Source organism: Chlorocebus sabaeus, chromosome 12 (assembly GCF_047675955.1).
Source record: "Chlorocebus sabaeus isolate Y175 chromosome 12, mChlSab1.0.hap1, whole genome shotgun sequence".
Classification (NCBI taxonomy): domain Eukaryota; kingdom Metazoa; phylum Chordata; class Mammalia; order Primates; family Cercopithecidae; genus Chlorocebus; species Chlorocebus sabaeus.
Window position 1 is genome coordinate 86,273,844 of NC_132915.1, and position 15,636 is coordinate 86,289,479.

Here is a 15,636-nt window from a genome sequence, read left to right on the forward strand (position 1 = left end):
CAGGCGGCGCAGCTCACGCCTGTAATCCCTTTGAGAGGCCAAAGCGGGCGGATCACCTAAGGTCGGGAGTTTGAGACCAACCTGACCAACATGGAGAAACCCTGTCTCTACTATAAATACGAAATTAGCCAGGCGTGGTGGCGCATGCCTGTAATCCCAGCTACTCGGGAGGCTGAGGCAGGAGAATTGCTTGAACCCGGGAGGCGGAGGTTGAGGTGAGCTGAGATCGCACCATTGCACTCCAGCCTGGACAGCAAGAGCGAAACTCCGTAAAAAAAAAAAAAAAAAACCAATGAAACAAGATAACCCAGAAAAAAAAAAAAAATATGAAAGTACTGAAATGATATATGCAAAGGCAGTATTGCAATTCAGTAGTGAAAGGATTAACTGTTATCTTAAAGAGATGGACTAGTGCTGGACACATAATCACGTGATTTAAAAAACTATACTGTGGGCCAAGCACAGTGGGTTACGCCTTTAATCCCAGCACTTTGGGAGGCTGAGGCAGGTGAATCACCTGAGGTCAGGGGTTTGAAACCAGCCTGGCCAACATGGCAAAACCCCATCTCTACTAAAAATACAATATTAGCTGGGCCTGGTGGCATATGCCTGTAATCCCAGCTACTTGGGAGGCTGAGGCAGGAGAATCGCTTGAACATGGGAGGCAGAGGTTGCAGTGAGCCGAGATTGCGCCACTGCACTCTAGCCTGGGCAACAAGAATGAAACTCTGTCTCAAAAAAAAAAAAAAGTATCGTAGGTGCTTGAAACCATATAGGTACCAAACAAAACCTTAAAATTATTGAAAGGAAATAAAAGAGACTATTTTATGATCTTAAAGTAACTTTATTCAACAACCTATGAAAAACACAAATCATGAAGGACGTGAAATTCTCTTATCAACAAAGCAGCATAAACACAATGAAAAATTAGGAGTCATAGAGTATGAAATGGTATTTGCAATGGCTTTAATTATGAAGAATTAATATCCAGTATATGTAAATATACTTACATATTAATGTATAAAAGCAAAAGCAACTTAATTTAAAATAGGCAAAAGGATGAACAAACAATACGCATGATTAGAAACCTACTTGATCCACAAACATGTGTAAAGATACTCAGGCTTGTTAGTAATCAGGGAAAGGCAAAATAAAACAATAATTAAGTATCATTTAATAACCATCAGATTGACAAAAAAAAAATTACATATTTGGCAGAATCAAGTGCTGGCAAGGACCTGAAGCAATGGGAAGCATTTGGGTAGATGTGTTAATTGATACAATCATGTTGGTAAATACTTTGGCAATATCTAGTAGTTGAAGATGCAATTACCTTAACCTATGATACCATTTTAGCCTTTTTTTCCTTCAGAAAACTCTTGCTGTGTGCACAGAGGAAACGAACACAAATGTTTAAAGCAACATTGTTGTAAATAATAAACACAGTGATTAAATAACAATAATAGCAATAATAAAAGAACCAACCTAGGTATCTATCAAGAAAAGAATGGCCAAATAAAGTATAATATAGTCATACAATAAAATATTTATGTTAGTGAAAATATGCCAGATCTATTTGTAGCAATATGTGTGATCTCAAACAATGCTAAGGAAGAAAGAAAAACAGCCAGCTACAAAATAAGTATAGTATTTAAACATCTATGAAATTTAAAATATGTAAAACAATACATATGTGCAAAAAGTATAAAAATGTGCATGGGATGGAAATGAGATACAGGAGGAGCATACAGGTGGGTTTAAACTTGATCACTATTTATTCCTTTCACACCAAAAATAAAAGATATGAAGAAAATATGGCACAAAGTTATAATTTGACAAAGCTGTATAGTAAGCCTATGAATATTGGTTATAGTATAGTCTGTACTTTTCTATATAACTGAAGTATTTTCTAATTAAAACAATAATAATAGCATGTATAGTCTTGGCACATCATCTCAGGCTCAAAAAGTGAATGTTTCCTTCCCTTCCCATTCTTGGCTGAAGGCTTATATACCAAGTGCCCAGACATACCCTCTGGTTCTTAGCTGAAGGCTAGACTGGAACACTTGGGCTCTTCCTGAGCCAAAGGCATCCTAGGTGGTCCCATCTTATGTCTTCTAACTCAGACAATCTGGGTGATAGGTCCAGACCTACACACATTCTCAGTACAGAATTTTAAATGCTGAAGCAGTTTGTAGCCTGTGGAAAAGCTCAAGACATAAGGATACAACACTACACTCCTCATTAAATTAGAACCATGGATTGCAGAACTAATCATCACATCCTTCCCAGATTGTTCTTTCATAGATTTTTAAAAATGGATGGACAGAAAGAGGAAATGTCTTGTCCATGATCAATGAGTCAGCAGTAGTATTTCATAGGGAAATACTATGAAATTAATATACAAAAACAAAGATTTGGAAGTCACAAGACACAAATTCCAAATCTTTCAACTGGTCTTGGTATGTAAGCTCTTTGTGATCCAAAACAAAGTCTTCTGATTTCTGTTCTGCTGTACTTTCAGAAAGCTTGGGGCTTCCGTCTTTGGAAAGCACCGTCTTGGAATGGAGTTAGACGGAACTGGTTAAAGTCCCTACTCCATGACAAAAATATTGTGACTATCGGCAAGTAGCTTAATCTTCCTAAGTGTTGTTAGTTTCTTCATCTGACAAGGAGGATAATTATTCAAGGGATTGTTCTTTTGGTTGAGACTGTACATACAAAACATGATACATAGTGCCTAGCATATAATAAGTAGGCAACACATAGAAACTATGATTACTGTTTTTATTCCAGAAGATGGAGTTTTAAAGAAATATAACACAGTTTAGTTATAGAGACTATTTGAAGAGATAGACAATGATAAATGAATGCTATGATATGGAAACAATAGGATCAATAATGAGTATTTAAGGAGCTCAAAGAGAGTTTTCTGGAAGAAGCAAAATAGGGTAATGAGGCTGTCTCTCCCCTTCCTCCTATATGACTTTTATGTTTCTTATTTGACCTTCACAGTGGTATGGGACAAGAATCAAACATCCTAATTAAAAGACAGAAAAACAGACCCCCGCAAAATCACATGACTTGTCTACAGATTTCAGATAGGTTTTAATTGACTTATCATATTAACTACATACCAATACGCTTTAATTTATGCATTTTAAATGCATATTTAAGCTTAAGTCATAAGGTGCTTACCCTTTTTATGTATGTATTAATATTTTAGATAATGATTTCACAACCTGTAATTAAATTTCAGTGTAAGTTGTGCTCTAAATTTGATATACATTTACCATCAATATGACTTTCTGAGGCAGAATACTGAGATTATTATCAATCAGAAATGCCAGCATTTTTGTTTCTAATTATCAGAAATACAACCCTCTGGCACATATGCCATTTGCGATATGTGTTAAAGAAAGATAGCTAAATGTAGAAAAAGGTGTTTTGTTTTGTTTTGTTTAAAAAAGAAAAAAGGCATGAGGGCCAGGCACAGTGGCTCATGCCTGTAATCCCAACACTTTGGGAGGCCGAGTGGGGAGGATCACTGGATCCCAGGTGTTCTAAACCCGCCTGGGAAACTTGGTTAGACTCAGTCTCTACAAAATATATTTTAAAAATTAGCCACTGTGGTGGTGCATGCCTGTAGTCCCAGCTACTAGGGAGGCTGAGATGGGAGGATTGGTTGAGCCAGGGAGTTTGAGGCTACAGTGACAGCTATGACTTCTGCCTGGGTGACACAGCAAGACTGTCTTAAAAAAAAAAAAAAAAAATTGCAAAGATTCTACAGAACAACCCTTCAGAATAGACAAACAACTTCATCACATTAAAATATGTTAGCTACAAACATAAAATATTCAGATGCAGACTTGATGATTTACTACTAATGATCGTTGAAGTTTAAAAAGAAAAAACTGAAAATGACATTCAAAATTTGATGAAATAAATCAGAAGTAGCCAAAATAATCACATCTCAGATGACCTGCTAAAATTTTAGTTCCAAAGAAAGAGTAAATTGGAAATTTCAGCTTGGTAGCAAGCTCCTGTTGCTGCAGTAAATGAAAAGATTTTGAGCTGGAGAGTGACCCTAGATTTAAGAATATTCTGATGATGTTGGCAAGACTGGAAACAGGATATGGTCGAGGCAGGACATTAAGCCAGAAGCTGCTTCGGTCATCAAGATTGATATATGGACCACAGGAGAATTGAAGAAAGGATGATGTAGAAACTCCTGAGTGGGGAGAATTGAGAGGGCTTAGGGTCCATCTGAATGTAGGAGGCACAGGAGGGGAAGGAGTTCAAGTGATAGCATAAGGCTTTCCAGATGGTTTTAGGAGCAGCTGAAAGGCACAACTTGACAAAAATGTCCTACTTTTAGATCAACAATGAAATAGGTTCTAACCTCCAGCAAAGCCTTCAGAAGCCACTAGCTTATCCTTCTGAAGGAAATCTATTCTACCTAGGTTCTTGAGAAAAGAGCCCTCATTTAACATTAACTCTGACTTTAACTTGGGGAAAATATAGTTTTATCATAGAAATTTTTCTGTGGAAAACATGATCTTTTTAGTAACTGTTGTACCCATCCCACTGTCCCCACCTTTTAACTTTAGGGAGTGACGGGCTTTTATTTTTCTATCTGAAAACGCGTGATAGCAACACCTTCCTCAAAGAGCTGCTTCAGCTTCTGGAAAACAATGAAATATGAACCACACACACACACAGCTAGAAGAAGGAAGGTTATTAAGGTTTCTGTACTAATCAAATATGATGTTGGTGGATAAGAAGGAGGTCAGTGGGTGGAAGTTACAGGGACACAGATTTCACCCCAGGGTAAAGAGAAACCTTCTGGGATTCAGGATTTTCAGAAGCTGAAATGGGTTACCTGGAAAGAGAGCAAGTTGCCAGGCACTGGGGGATGTTCCAGCCAAGGGAAGTAGCAGAAAAGATACTTTTCATCAAGCCGTGGCACACATGGTAGATCATGGCTCCATGTTCATGGGTTTGCCTAACCAAGATGACATTACTTATTTGTCTCTCCATCTCTTCTAGTAAGGGGACCATAGCATAAATTCAGTGGACAAGGATGTTGATAATTAACCATTAATTGTAATGGATTAACATTTATTAAATGTTTATCATAGGCTGGGCACATATGTGCTTTATAAATGTTCTCACACTTAATCTGCAGATAAATGCTGCGAAGCCAGGTTTATGACTGATTTGAAATAGGCTCAGAAAGGTGAAACACTGGCCCATGACTTCCTGGCTAATAAGTGAGGCAGCCAGGACAGAAACACATGTTTTCTTGTCTCTATGTTGAAGTTTATTGAGGAAAAGGAGGAGGAAGAGATGAGGCAAGAGTAGAGAGAGGAGGAAAACATTCACAAATATTAGCCAAGCACCTTAAATATGATCAGCCATAAATCACTCATGACACATGCCAGAAGTGAAAAACACAATGTAGACAGGTACTTTTCATACTCACCGTTTTCCAGAGAACTACCCCTATCTACTTAGACAATGACTGGATAGCCCCAGTGGACTGGGATGTAGTCTAAAGAAAAGTTCTTATTTTATATCACAACGTGGCCATTTAAAAAATATAAAACATGCCTCCGTATTTTAGAACAAAATGAACACACAATAGAATGCATGTCATATTTATCATGTAACTTTGTGTATCCCCTGGGATTGTTAACGTTTTTCTCCACCCCACTCCAGTTTTAGAATTATCACCAGATGAAGTGTATGCTCATTAGTCTAGATGTGGATAAAGTAGCCAACAAGCTAAATGAAATCATAAACCCTATAATTCTATCAACAAAATAGGATTCGAGGTTTACAAAACAACCATCATTCATGCATAAAAATCTCTCAAGGTATTTGTATGTCCACCTATTTCATCTTCATTGGCAGAGCACTAAGTCTCCAGGGATTTTTGGTCTACCCACAATATTAGTAGTTCCAGTGCTGCTGAAACAAACTCCCTTTGGGGTAATACATCCAATATTCTCAGGAAAGTTGTGTTCTTTCCCAGAGTCCTTCAATGCTCATAAACTCCAACTCATTATTGCGTTGAGAGTCTGAAGACATTCTCCATCCATTGCCCCTGCACCTGTTATCTTGCTGGCCTTAACCAAACAGCCCAAACCCTAACAGCAGCTGAAATAACAGATGGGCAGGAGAACTTGAGATTTTTTGACATCATCCTTTTGTTTATGAAATCCCCCCCAACTCTGGAATCTGATAGGAATTCTCTTCATTATCATTTTGTGATTTTTCCCATGGTACTTTTTTATTATTAAAAAAAATCTTATTAAAAAGAATAGATACAGAGGTAGATGAAAGACAGGAATAACATCTTCATTTGAGAATGGTCATAAAGGAAATAGGGAGGGAGATGTGGTCATGTGGAATTGACATGAACATATATTTGCCTTGGAGGATAATTGGCAGTAGCCGTGTTCATTTGGTGGTTTGTTTTTGAGGAAGTCAGAGCAGGTACTAGGAGGTCTTTAGGTCGAGGAGAGATGCAATCTAGGCAAGATGGAAATCTGGCAGGAAGCAGTCCTTGGAATTGTGATTCCCAGGACATGACCCGACTTTGCAAGGGGCGAGGTTATTAAAACAGACCTAAAATAGGGATAAGATAGGCAGAATATAGGATATCACTTAATAGCATATGATTATAAACAAGTTGCTTTACCTTCCTATGCCTCAGATTCACCATCTGTAAAATCAACATGTAAATACTAGCAGCCATGTAGGGATGTTTTGATCCTCAAATAAGAAATTCATGAAAAGTGTTCAGCCTAAGGCCCCATATTCTATTAATAGATGCTGTTATTATTATTATTATTATTATTATTATTATTATTATTATTTTGTCGAGAGTGAAAGAAGTAGGGAGAAGCAAGTGGTAGGGAGGCAGAGATCCACTGTACATGCAGCATCAGAAAGGGGTTTGCTCACGTGTAATGGAGTTTCTGCTCAGGTTTTAAAATGAAGAAACATGATCACACCTAAGAATTTGGTGTGGTGCTTTCCCACCTCTGTGCTTTTGTTTATATTTATTTTTCCTGAATGGCTTCCTCACAAACATCTTCATTTTTAGTCATTTGCCATCTGATACTTTTCCAACAGGGTTGCTGTATAGGTTAAATTAAAGAAAAAAACAACACCTAGTAAGTACATAGTTATCAGTCAATTGATGCTAGTTATTACTGTACATTTTAGTGTAGTCCATTATACTTAGCCAACTGATGTAACCATAGTGGACAATAGAAAGTATTGGATAACTAAATGTGCATTTGATTTCACAAATGAGCAAGACTGATAGAACGTACTCCGGGGGTCAGTTTACCATTCTCTCCTTGTCTGCCCAATATTGTAATTGTATAATTATGTCTTCTTGGTATTTTCCAGGGATCTAAATCTTAGCAGTGTGTACCAGTATTGGGTCATAACTATTTCAGGAACTGAAGAGAGTGAGCCGTCACCTGCTGTCACATACATCCATGGAAGTGGGTACTGTGGCGATGGCATTATACAAAAGTAAGTAGATCTAATTAAAGAAAGAAGAGGAGGGATGCTGATTAGGTCAAGAGATGGTTAGGGTGCTGAATAGAAGAGCTTATGACATATTCTTCGATGCATGAGCTGTGAACTACTAGTGGTCCCCAGCAGTCTCTGGTTTGGTCTCCAAACAATTTGCTGAACTCAGAAGTAAAGCTATGACTATTTTTTTGAACACATACATTTTGCAACTATGTAATACAACATATGATTGAGACAGAACTACCCTTATGCACCTACTATCATTTGCTCTTGCTCTCAGTTGCTTTATGTGTGCTACAAGGATTCCATTAGTTTTTTCCGTCCCAGTCACAGCACACATTCAGTTAACAGGACACAGTTCATCTAGGTTAAAACACTTTTACGTACTTTGCTGGTTACCATTCACATTTGTGAAAACTGCATGTTTATTTGTTACCTCTATTGTATCATATTATATAACAATTTACAAAATGGGTCAAAGGTTCATAAAGATAGCGAAGTATTTTAACTCACTACAATGTTTAACCCATAAATAATAAACAGTACTCTGGAGTGAAAATTGAATGTGTATATGAGTACACTGAGGCAAATGAATCAGTAAGTGTGGATTTTATGAGATTATCAATCCATTCATCCTCTTATTCTCAGGACAAGATGCTATGCAACTGGCAAATAGGGAAGGGGAGCCACCAAGACTTTTGCATTGTTTAAAACTCAATAAGTAAAGTTTTAAGCGCTTTTCCTCCAGAATAAGAAAAAAAGTTTTCTAGCACAAAATTGAGAGTTTTGTCTCTAGAGGTGGAGAAGAGACCAATAATCTTTCAAAATTATATCTCTTATTCCTAAATTATGTTCCTCATTGCTAAAGTGTTTATCTGCAAGTCACACTATTGCTAAGAGACTTTTTAAACTATGGACAGATTTAATGATAAACATTACATGTGGAGAAGGCAAAACAAGCTATTGGCAAAATTCCTTCATTAAATAGCACTGTTGGGTGTCACATAATATCTGTGCAATATGGAATTGCAATTTCTATTTCTATAAGGGGAGGGGTGGTATGAAAAAAGAATTTGCTTCACAGTTGGATGAAACCACTGATGTGTAGAACATGAATCAACTCATAGGAGTAGTACATATATGAAAGACACACACTAGATGACTCTTTCTTTCTGTTCATCACTAACATTAAGCTAGAGGGGAAGAACAATTTAATTTGTTTCTGATGATTTTGTGGTATGGAATGTAAACTGGAAACCTCTGCTTTAGGATGAAAGGACCAGCTAGGAATACAGCAAGGGTGATGCAGTAATGCAAGTGAAAAGAGCTGGCATATAAATACTCATCCACATAGACATCAGTTATTTGCCAGCAGTATTCTTTCTGAATATAACTTAATATTCAAGGCAATAGAAATGTTGCAAACATGATCAGATCATTGGCAAATTATATCTTTTAAACTTGCTGTGTAAAAAGATAGCAGTATGTATAAGATTCTGTTCCTCTTTGCTCCCCACGCCACAACTAAAGTTTGCCAACTGTTAATGAAAAGGTACTAACTCAAGTTATTAAAATAAGAAATGACATTTAAAAAATTGGCACTGATAAGGCAAGTAATTATTTGCATAATCTCAAGTGGCTTTCTGAAGCAGGAACATATATTTATATCATATATACACACACACACACACACACATATATATATATATTTCAGGCTCATATATTTATTTCTTAAATGTCCTACACCTGAAATTTAATATCTGAATTGTCAAAATGTTTAAGATTGAAGAGATTAGTGTAAGGGTTTTTAAGTGTTGCATTATAGTGCAAATCAGCTGATTGCCAAGAATTTGGCTCCTCAAGTACAGAATAGAAAGCTCCTCACTTTGTTTGAGCTATTTAACATACAATGCTGTGTGTATTTAAGATCCACATTCATATGTAGCAACAGAAAAAGAATATATAGTTTCCAATGCAGTAAAATTGGGGAAAGGGGAACTTCCCGCTCTTCTCTCCCACATTAATTCATCAAATTCCAGGTTTTAATACAGCTGCTGTCTGATTGAACATTGAACAATTAAGCAGAGGGCTCTCCATGGAGAAAGTACCCCATCATTTGTGGGTCCAATAATGAACTTCATATCTAGAATGTCCAGAAAACATTTGCAGTCATTGCTGATAACTCATAATTGTGATTTGGGAATTTCTAATTTAGCCCAATTTTTTTTCAAGTCCCCAGATTTCGATCCTCATCTGCTGCTCATCTCAGCTCATGGTGGAAACAGATATAGATGCATTGGTTAAACACTGCAAATGATATCATTCTTGCTGATCTAAAACTATTAGTATCATAATTATTATTAATTTTAAATAGTATACTTAATTTAATACAGTTTTTTTTTTTTTTTTAGTATTTTTACCTAGAATTAGTGTCTTGCATAAACATCAAACACATGTTCAGTCACCTGTAGATATCAAATATTTGTTGATATACTTTGTAGGAAACTAAATATAGCTTACGGATGTTTCCCTAAGTGGGGATGGGGAGTGGGGGGAAGGAAAACTTTGGGGAAAAGAAGGGATATCATCTTAGCTAATAGGATTTTTCCTGGAATGATGCAAGTTAATTTGCTCTGTCTGTAAAAGAATTTACGAAGAAATATGGATAGATGCAGCACTCAGTGAGGCCCTTAATGGATGAGTGCTGTCTTAAATGATCCATAGCAGCAGGTCCTACGTTTCATAGATCGGGTAAAGGTGAAGGCAATGGATGAGCGTTTTGATAATGGCAATAATATTTATATACACTTCTTGAGCCTCTACTGTTCATGAAGCACTGTGCTACATTATTGTCTCCTTGACTTCTCCCACCCAACAGCCATGTGAGATAGGTCTTATTATAATACTTTACAGATAAACAACTAATGCACAAAGAGATTATAGAGGTTTTCTCAAGCTTCCATGTCTGGTAAGCTGTAGAACCAGTATATGAACAGAGGGCCCAAATTCTCATCTGGATTCCCCATTGCATTGTTGTGTGATGTGACAACTCTGCAAAACTAACAAGTAAAGGAGTGGCTACATGCTGTCTGTTATATCCTAGACACTGTGCCAGAAACTGGGGTACTAGGATGATGAAGACTCTGTCACTTCCTTTGGCAAATTACAGTCTCTTATAAGGGGCTCTCAAGTAACAGGCAAAGGCAGTCAGTTGACAAGTGCTGTGATAGATGGAGCAAGATGTCTATGGACACAGAGAAAGATGGCCACCCGCTCCAGCCCCAGAGGTCAAATAAGGTTTCGCAGAACCTCTTTATCTAATGATAGATCTGTCATGCCTAGAAGATATTTGTAGTGACCCGAATGTTTTGTTTAAACCAGTAGAACACTGTTTGGGTGGCAATGGAAGGGAGGTTGAAAGTAAGCTTTGTGGCTTAGGGAACCAGCCCAGGTACTTTTTTTTTTTTTTTTTTTAAGTCTTTTCCAAACAACCCATGAATTAGCTTAGAAGCACAAGGTCATCAGCAATTTCCAGCAAGCAAGATCCACTGCCAGAGAATGCTGAGACCAGGTAGAAATACAAACTTCTTTGCTCATAGGTGTGCAGACAGGAGAGGACTTGGGTGGCTCTTTGGAGATCAATGCAATGCCCTAGACATCCTAAGGATTGATTGCAAGGCATTATCCTGCTACTCTGACACCTCTTAAAAGCAACAAACATTGTCCAGTGTTAATTGCCTGGCTGAAAGGAGAAGTCTAAGGCCTCTTCCATGCTGTGACAGGTCCCAGCTAGTCTCTGGGGAGGGAGGGACAGCTGTCACACACTCTGCAGAGACCTCCCAAAGCAAAGTGGGAATGGGGACTGTGACTCCTTGAGCATCTTCTATGTGTCACCCACTGTGCTGACCACTTTAAGCTACTCAGAGGAGTAGGACTAATTATCTCCATTTTAGCACATGAGAAAACTGAAGTTCAGCATCCACAGGAGCACTGTTTAATGGATTTTTCTGCAATGATGGAAATGTGTTCTGTGCTGTTCATTACAGTAGCCACTAGCTACATGTGGTTCCTGAATACTTGAAATGTGGCTACTATGACTGAGGATTGGAATTTTAATTATAATTCATTTCAATTAATTTAAATTTAAATCATCACAGAAATATCAGATCAAGAGGTCAAGTGACTTAGTCAAGATTATACAGTTAGTTTGAGACATGGGGTTCTAAACCCAAGTGTTTTGTTTTTTAAAGGATGATCATTTTCCAGAAAGCAATAACCCATCCAGACTTTCAGGTTTTGCTCTTCCTTCTTGTCACCTAAGCCCAATTCAAAGATCATTGCTCATTTTCTGCCCATCCCAACCTTTGCAAAATCATCCTTAGGTGATGGAAATAATTCCAACAAAAACAAAGGGAGCATTAGTATTTCTTAACAGTGTAGTCTCGCAGCCCTTGGAGTTCTTGACACCAAGAAATGACACACCCAATGGAGAAAGCAAAACTTTCCAATGGAAGGGTGACTAAACTTGAATGTATGAATGAAAAAAAAAAATTGTTACCTTTAAGTATATTGGGAGAATAAGAAGGATATCAAGGCAGGGAGTGGTGAAGGAACAGAATCTCTACACTTTCCTTCAAATATGCTCTTTTCAGATCAGAAACAAGAAAATGTCCATGAGACTTCCTAGATGCTGTGAGAGCAAGACCATTTATTTGTTCATTAGTTCTTCCATGTGTTACTCCCATCTGACTTGTTAACTGACTCAGAGAATCTCAGAGAATGAGTTGGAATCAGGAATTCCACTTTGTCATCAGAAACACAAAGCAAAGCAAATGTGAAAGTATCTTATAAGTCTACACCTTTTAGAAATCTCATCTTGAAGATGAAGAAACAGAGACTCAGACAGAGAAAGGGATTTGTGCAAGGTCTCACTGACAGTTCATGGCCCAGGGAGGGACTTTTCCATGTCCAGCCATGGTTTTGAGACTAAATTGGCACATTTCTCTTCCATATCTGCTCTGCAGAGACCAAGGTGAAGAATGCGATGACTTGAACAAGATCAATGGTGACGGCTGCTCCCTTTTCTGCCGACAAGAAGTTTCCTTCAATTGTATTGGTACGTCTTTTTCATTTCTCGTGGCCTTCATGAAGAAGTGAACGGTGCAGAATGGTTGGTTAACAATAGTTATGACTAAATGATGATTCACCCCTTTGTATTACACCTGTTTATTGAGTGCCTCCTACGTGCCAGGCACTGTTTTCAGTATCAGGAAATACAGCAGTGAAAAAACAAACAAAGCAATCCCTCAAGACCTTAAGCTCTCATAGATGATGCCAGTGACGGGTAACTTCTTTTGATCAAGCTTTACCTTACAAACATCCCTGCTTTTCTTCACGCTAAATGTCCGGGATGGGTATTACTGGAGATGTTTTAAGGCTTTTATTCCTACTTCAGAGATAAGAAAAAATCAAATGCCAGAAAAATTTCAAAAGTTGTCCAGAGTTATATGGGTCAAAACTGATTAAAGACAGAATCAGAACTTGAACCTGATTTTGTCTGATTCTCAAGCTCAACTCATTTTGCTTTGCAACCTCCAGCCGGGATCCAGGAACTACCAGGGTCCCCTCTGCAGACTCAGAAACTTGGACAGTCTCTCCGATCTGAGAAAGGAGGAATAGCAGACCAGCCTGTGTTTAGGAAGCAAATGTCCTTTTCCCACCTTCACCAAGCCGTTTGGGAAATTTGTTTTCCTCTGCCTTCTCTTGGAGTCTGGCTGATCTTGTTGTTTCAGCCCCACTTGGGAGGCCCTGGTCAGCCCCGGGCTGGTAAACAGACAGGGCTTGGGGGGCAGGGGTGGAATTTTGAGCTGGCCCAGATGAGATCATACTTCCTTTAAGATGCAAATCGATACCTGAAGATCAAAGGTCCCCCAGCTAATCCCCTGGGCTGGAGGTGAAAACTAATCACAATTCATTTGCAAGTACAAAAGACAGAGGTGCTCTATCTGAAGAGAGAAGGGGCAGTTACAAGGGGATGAAAACCTTCGTGGGAAGATTTCTCACTGACAGGCAATTTTCCAAGACTAAAGAGGAAAAGATAGCATTGCATCCTCGCATCTGCAGTGCATTACAGGGGTGCATTTAGACATTCTCCCAGTAGATTGTGAGCTCCGTGACGGTGAAGACCATATATCACGTGTGTCTTATTCAATTCTCAGCACACATTTGTTGAGCACCTACTATCTTCTTGGCACCCAGTAGGGGCTAAGCAACACAATTGAAGTGCTCTGTAAATATTTATGGTTGGAAGATAGGAAGATGCCCCAGAAGGAAGGACACGGGAGTTTCTAGGCAGGGCCTTGGGTTTTAAATTGCCAAAACATTTTCTTTCCTCTGTGGATTTGAGTATGGTCTGGTCCGTAGTAAAAGGTTGATACTAGCCTAGTGGTGTGGTGGAAAGAACTTTGGATTAAAATTAGGAAAACCAGGTTCTAGTGCCAGCTGTGCTGAGAACTTACATAAATCTGGCCAAGTGGCTTCCTTAGTCTTGGCCTCAGTTTACCTACTGTAAATTTTTAAATGATTGGGTTAAGTGGTCTTAACTTAAACTTAAGAGCCTTATCTGCGCTTCTGTTGTGTGATTTTTTTGAGGTGAGTGACTGAATTCCTTCTAATTGTGAGCTCTACCTGAGCCAAACTCTTACCTTTGTCATCATCCTTATGGCAACTAACACTAGTCCCAGACCATGGTGAAAAATATCTGCCTATTTAACTTGCACTGATGTGGCATGTAACTTATCTGCTTCTGGAAAGAAAGTAGGATGGGATGAAGGTAGGATGTGGTACCCTGAAAAGGATGCTTGAGCCTTGACATTCATCTGCTGTGTTGCTTTAGAACTATGCAACGATCAGGAAAAATAAGGACATCTCTAATAGGTAGAAGCTCCTCATCCATGGAAGGGGTCTGCAAACTGTGGTCCCTAGGCCATAACCAACCTACTCCCTGTAATTGTAAATAAAGATTTATTGGCACACAGTCACACTCATTACTTTGCATATTGACTGTGGCTGCTTTCATGCTACAGTGAAAGAGTTGAGTGATGGCAGCAGAGATTCCATGGCCTAAAGAAACTAAAATATTTATTATCTGGTATTTTACCTATGAAGTTTATCAACCCCTGTTCCATGGATTTGGGATATTTTATATGCTTGTTTACTGGAGCCAGGTGCAGATAGTAGGTGAAAATCATAATGTGGTTCACCATTTCTTATTAACAAAAAACTGCATTTTAAACATACAGTGTAGCTGGAAGTGGTGATGGGCACGTACAATCCCAGCTACTCGGGAGGCTGAAGCAGGAGAAGCACTTGAACCCAGGAGACAGAGGTTGTGGTGAGCCGAAATCGCGCCATTGCATTCCAGCCTCACAGAGTGAGACCCTGTCTCAAAACAAAATAAAAAAGATGAGGGAGTTTCTGAGAGGATGAGACTGAGATCCTCCTAGGTTCATTTTGTAGACTGTTATTCTCTACCAGATTCTGTGTTCTGCTGCTGATGATGATATTTGCTGAATACTTCTTATATACCAAGCACATTTATAAACTCTTATTCTCATAACAACTCTTTTACTGACAACTATCCTTTCAAAAGAGGAAGTTGAGGCATGGGGTGATGATCTAAGGATACACAGTTAAGTGGTGGAGCTGGAATTTAAACCCAGAGAGCCTGACTCCAGAGCTCACTATGGTAAGTTACCTGCAAAAAAGGATAGCTCCTGGTCTTGCAGGCTTTCAGGGTGAATGAAAAAAAAATATTGTGAAACAAGTCATGTCACAAATTAATGGAACGGAATACAAAACCGTCAGTGGTGTGGACAGTGTCCAGGGAAGGCTCTCTGTTACCCCTGTATGTTGAGTGGAGTTTATGTTAGAGGAAAGCCTTCAGCTACGCCCTTCACTGGCCACTTAAAATCTCATTATAGACACTCACAGAGATACAGGCATTCCAGAGATCCCAGCTCCCAGGGACTACATTCCAAGGACAAATCGTGTAGCTCAAGTCTAGAAAACTATCTTCCT

General features: G+C 38.6%; 1 protein-coding gene across 1 annotated transcript in view; it reads left to right on the forward strand.

Moving 5' to 3' along the window:
* The window catches only part of PAPPA (pappalysin 1), a 248,975-nt gene that overhangs the window by 103,165 nt on the left and 130,174 nt on the right, over window positions 1–15,636 (forward strand). The window contains exons 8-9 of the mRNA XM_073021874.1: window positions 7,426–7,554; window positions 12,582–12,673. Of these exons, the coding sequence (XP_072877975.1) occupies window positions 7,426–7,554; window positions 12,582–12,673 (221 nt within the window). The remainder of the gene's footprint in view (window positions 1–7,425; window positions 7,555–12,581; window positions 12,674–15,636) is intronic.